Source organism: Orycteropus afer, unplaced genomic scaffold (genome assembly GCF_000298275.1).
Source record: "Orycteropus afer afer isolate SDZICR_OR568_19922 unplaced genomic scaffold, OryAfe1.0 scaffold00147, whole genome shotgun sequence".
Classification (NCBI taxonomy): domain Eukaryota; kingdom Metazoa; phylum Chordata; class Mammalia; order Tubulidentata; family Orycteropodidae; genus Orycteropus; species Orycteropus afer.
In genome coordinates this window covers 3,910,081-3,915,740 of record NW_006921734.1, presented here as the reverse complement: position 1 = coordinate 3,915,740, position 5,660 = coordinate 3,910,081, and the positions used below count along the sequence as shown (strand labels likewise).

Here is a 5,660-nt window from a genome sequence, read left to right as displayed (position 1 = left end):
TTGCCCAACCTTCCTTCCGAGGAGTGGCTGGTGGGTTTGAACCTCCAGCCGTCTGGTTAGCAGGCAAGTGTCTTAGTCACTATGCTACCAAAGCATTTAGCTACTAAACCAAAAGGCCACAGTTCAAACCCACCAGTAGCTCCATGGGAGAAAGATGAGGCAGTCTGCCTCTGTAAAGATTTACAGCCTTGGAAACCCTATGGGACATTTCTACTCTGTCCTGTAGGGTTGCTATGAGTTGGAATCCATTTAGTGGGAATGGGTTTGGTTTGTTCTTTTAACTTTACACTATAAACTTCATGAGAGCTGGATCTTTATCTGTCTTGTTTATTGCCATAAACTTAGCAACTAGTACAGCATACACAGGGTTCTAATTAATATATGCTGCATTAATACAATAATCATTAAATATTAAGTATTTTTATTCCTTCAGAAATTTGTCCATAACTTTTGAAAATATGGTGTCCAGAAAACAACATAATCTACCTTCTTCAGAGCACAGCTTGGTTTAGACACCATAATTCTTTAATGTGGCCCCCCAAATCATGAGTTTCTTTGGTGACCACATAATATGTGTCTTTATTTTTCACATGTATTTTTCTTAACCACATCCTTTTCCTGTTTTGTGCAGTTGGTAGTTTCTTATACCTTTAACATTTTACAGATACTCTTAAAGAAATTTTTTATTTCATTTTAAAATATACATCTCAGAAAGGTAAAGATATTTAAACCAGAACACATAGTTAGTCAGGGCAGAGAAAGGCTCAATGTCTAGATTCCTTGACTTTCACTCACGTTTTCTTTCCACTAAGCCACAGAGCCTTTCTTTAACAGAGTTAGCTCAAATAATGTCATCATGTCTGCAGGTGAGTATTACCTGACAGAGGTAGACAAGATGCCTGGGACAATCCCGCATTTTCCTCTGTTTCATCAGCTTCATTTTCATTTTGGAATTCTGGGGAAAATTGAAAGGCAGCAGTTTAAGTTCTAACATCACTTTTGAGGGATTTTTATCAGAGGAGAGTTAAGAGAGAACTAAGATTTCCTGAATCTCAAACAGGTGGTCTTTTTACTATACCATGAGACCGCCTCATCCCAAGTGCAGTCTGAGGGATTTCATCAGCCAGAGGGTTTCCTGGTAGTTACCATTTAGAGCCCGTGCCTGGGCTGATCTGACTTTTTCCTCATCTTCACAATCTCTGTCTTCATCTTCTTCATCTTCCTCATCTTCTTCATCTTCTTCATCTTCATCTTCTGTGATGGAATAAACAAAAGGTTGAGGACAAATGTCCTACTCTAAGATTGTGTCCAAAGACCAAAATTGGCTGAGAGCACAGGTTTCCTATGTCTTAATTGGACTACTTTACTACATTAGAGATCAAATAATTTTCATTTGGGATCTGGGATTTGGGGAGAATTACCTGCAGGAGAGGAAGAATACTCAGAGTCATCAGAGTCATCAGAGTCACTTTCCAGATAATATTCTGAAATAATATGAAAAACATGTTTCTTAGCATAATTAGGTTTGTAAAACCTACATACTTCAAACTCTTTCCCTTGCACTGACAAGTAAATAACCATATTCACCATGGGACTTCTCTATACAATGTGGGTTTTGGCCTATTCTTTAAGCTCCAAGTTTGTTTTGGAGGATGGTAACCTTCCACCAAGTTAAGGAGGAAGAAGGGTTTCCATGAAACAAAGAAGAGCTACTTATCCTCATGCTTACACAACTCAGGAAATAATCAAAATCTTTAATCAAGGCTTTTATGCAATAACATTTTTTCATTCTGAGGAATGAAAATCCATCTCTATATGCAAATTAGACAGTCTTTCCAAAAATAGAGAATTCCAGAGGGATCATCCAAGAATCAGGAATATACTCATGTATATATTATCCTCCAAAACAAGGTTGGCATACTGTGGCCTTCAGTTCAGACTCAGCCTACTATCTGTTTTTTGTAAATAAATATGTACTGGACCATGCCCATGCTTATTTGTGTATATATCATCATCTATGGCTACTTACATGCTACAAAGGGAATATTAAGTTATTGTGACAGAGATCATCTGACCACAAAACCTAACATATTTACTATTTGGCTCTTTACAGAAAATGTATGCTGACTGACCCATTCTCTAGAGAGAAATATTTATAATTCATTAACCCTCAAATTCTCTATCTCTTCACTTTACTTGTGGGAATTTGTACTTCCACAGATTTATTCCAGAGGTTAACCCACAGCTAAACAGAGAGGTTTTTCCTATTGAACATTCTATATCTGGAAATTATTTATAGTCCATATTATATAGCCAGAAGAGCCCAAACTAACTAAAGGCAACCATTGAATTAAATACAGCTCCAGCACCATTCATTTATTGAGTACCTATTATTTGTCAGACATCATTTCTCGGAGTTTGTGATATATTCATGAGCAAAGGACCCAAAGATCTGTGCCTTGTGGACATTACATCTAGCAGGAGGAAATATGACAATGAATACATACATTTTACAGAATGATTAAGGACAATAAGTGCTAAGGAAAAAGAGAATGTGCAGCAAGATGAAGCCATTGGGAGTACTGGAATACAGAAAAAGCTTGGTCAGGGCATTTTTCAATATTAAATAGGATAGAGAGTCAGTTCTGGAGATGTGGGTAGTTTATACTCCACAAGCAAAAAGGAGAAACAAAGACGCCAACTGCCCATGAGGACAGTAGAGCAAGAGCAAGTTAAGGGCCTTTGACCCAAAGTACTCACTTAAACTCAATGCTTTACTGGGCTTCAAGAGGCGGTCCATAAATATTTTGCCTGCTACTGCGGTTTTCTCAACAATATCTTCAACCAGATTTCCAGTCCTCTTCACGATGCCGTTCATGCCTTCCCCCAATTTGTGTAACTCTTCTTCATTTAACACTTTCTTTTCTACGAAGTCATCAAAAAGTTCATCAATCATGTTCTTGGCAATTGACTTCACTTTTGTGACAGGATCTTCTTTTGTTGATTTCGGAGCTGTGAAAATAATACAATAGCAGATATGGACAGCATCTTAGATATCTGATTCTAGTCCAGTGATTGTCAAATTGTAATGTGTATATGAGTTATCTGAAAAGTTACCTGTAAATGTACTCTGTCTTGAACCCCATTCCCAGTAATTCAATTTGATAGGTTAAAGTGTGGTCTGTGAATCTCCCTTTCTAACCATCTCTTAGATGATGCTAATGCTGCTCTTCCCAGGTCCACACTTAAGAGTACACCGAGCCTGTTCAATCACCCTTTTTTAGAGAGTGAAGCAGCTTCAGTAAGGAGCTTTGTGATAACTGTGATAACTGACTCAGTTCAGCCTTTAGATCCCCCACAACTTCTTCACTTTCTGCTAATTTTAACAATAATTTATTTAGAAAATACCTTCTGTTCAATGTATGCAGCAGAAAAGCAGGTATCATGACTGTAAGATTATAGATTTTTGTTCTCATTATTCAAGCAGATCTGTTTGAGGAGATAGAAAACATATTGTAGCTGGCTTGCTCTCTGCTAGAAATGAAAGTTCAGAGAGAGAGCAAAAATATGGAGGAAATGGAAATGACTATTCAACTGTGTGGCCTCTCACACACAAGTTTCTGCCAGATTAGATTTTGAACTTTTTAGAACCATTTTCAAATGAATGAGAATCCCAGGTCAAAAGAGTTAAAAAGAAAGCCTGAAATCACAGAAAAACTTTGAACACAGATTCCTGTTTTTCACATTTTCCTTTCTTTCCAGAAGATATATTAACTAAAGGACTTTGTTAGCACACTCTTTGTTGCCCTTCCGTGCCCCCTTTTTCCCTCCATATCCAGAGTAAAACAGTTGTATCTGATGAGTCCTCTCTTCATTCCTCCTTCTTTTCCCAGAGTCGTCACCCCGCAAACTGCAACAATAAAAACAGAAAAATTAGAACTACTCACTAGCCATGGCTGCTCTGGCTCCCTGGGCAGAAAAGGTAATGAAAATGAAAGCAGACATGCACAGTCCTTTTTTTTTTCCTTGGGTGGAACAGTGTGCACTTCCTACATGTGGGGACTGCAGTTTCTCAAATTCCCTCGTCCTCTGCCAAAATAGACTCACTCGATCATTGGCTACTCTAATATATTGTTCCTTTCCATTGGAAAATCTTTCCACTGGAAAATAGGAAGCAACTCTTGTTTTTTCTCTGATGTAACAGTTACCAGAGTGAAAACACACACACACTCACACAAGGTTTCTTTCTTTCTTTCTTTTTTACACATTTAATAAATCAAACTGACCTTCCCATTTGTCTCTGTTCTGCCCTAGCCCTCAAATGATGCCCACCCAAACCCAGAAGTGTGAATTTGTAGGGTTGAGACATGAGAGAAGCCACCTGAGAATTGCCAAATAGTGAAACTGTTATCACAGTTTTAAAAGCTCAGAGAAGTAATCTCTCTCTCTCTCTCTCTTTGTTCCTCTATCCCATTTACCTGTTAATTCCAGCTATTGTTTATCCATGAGATTTTTCTATGTGTGCATGTTTGTTAAATGTTCGTTCTAGGCATTTTTTTTTACTGTAAAATATATTTTAAACAATAGAAATATATTTGTTATTAAAATTAAGCAATAGAAAGTTAGTTACTATTGTAACTTATAATAAAAAGTTATAAAATGGAAAAGATCATACAGTGTCTATATTTCACACTACAAAGTAACCACAATTATATGTTTAGCTTGTATCTTTATGAATATTTTTGTATGTTTCTATAAAATACATTAATATAATACTGATCTTATTAATGGTCCCAGTTATTCTCCACCTGTGTCCATACCTTGTCCTCTGTCTCTGAACTGACATTTTGACTTACTTTTGGCAAAGAATGCAATAGAAGAGACATTGTGCAATTCTGAGCCTAGACCTCAGTAAGTATCTTACATTTTTTTGACACCTGAACGTTGGTGCAAATAAACTTGGACTTGGTTACTAGAGGCACCTCTGGGTAATGCAAATTATTAACACATCTGGCTGCTAATAAAAAGTTTGGGTGTTCATGTCATTCAGTGTTGCCTCTGAAGAAAGACCTGGAGATCTAGTTCCCAAAAATCAACATTGAAAACCCGATGGAGCACAGTTCTACTTTGACATGTCTGGAAGTTCCATGAATCCAAATTGACTTGCCTGCAAGTGATTGGTAGATTGTCAGAGTATAAGAGACACTTCATGTAGGAGAGTCCAATTGTTCCATCCAAGGCCATTCTAAACCAATCTTCCACCAGATGTGCTCCCAACATATGAGAGATTCCAGAGAAAATCAGTAGAGACACCTACCTTACCTGCTGATGATCTCAGACATATGAGTGATTCAGAAAATGAAGAACCACCTAGCTGATTTTGTGAATAATAATAAATGCTTATAGTTCCAAAGCAACTGAGTTTTGAGGTGATTTGTTATTCAGCAATAGATAATTGATAATGTAAATAAACACTCATTTACATATAGCTCTTTTCCTTATGGTGCCAGTATCATACTATCCAATTGCCAATAATTGTTGTTGTTGTTATGTGCCGTCAAGTCAAACCCGACTCATAGCGACCCCTCCTTGGGTTTCCAAGGCAGTATCACTACGGAAGTAGGATTGCCCAACCTTCCTTCCAAGGAGTGGCTGGTGGG

General features: G+C 37.5%; 1 protein-coding gene across 1 annotated transcript in view; it reads right to left on the bottom strand.

The window, feature by feature from the left end:
* Positions 1 to 4,846, bottom strand: part of LOC103201356 (caspase-12-like) — a 29,879-nt gene extending 25,033 nt beyond the window's left edge. The window contains exons 1-5 of the mRNA XM_042781674.1: positions 4,821 to 4,846; positions 3,795 to 3,910; positions 2,761 to 3,012; positions 1,147 to 1,218; positions 878 to 955 (exon numbers count right to left, since the gene is read on the bottom strand). Of these exons, the coding sequence (XP_042637608.1) occupies positions 878 to 955; positions 1,147 to 1,218; positions 2,761 to 3,012; positions 3,795 to 3,910; positions 4,821 to 4,846 (544 nt within the window). The remainder of the gene's footprint in view (positions 1 to 877; positions 956 to 1,146; positions 1,219 to 2,760; positions 3,013 to 3,794; positions 3,911 to 4,820) is intronic.
* Between the last annotated feature and the right edge of the window lie 814 nt (positions 4,847 to 5,660).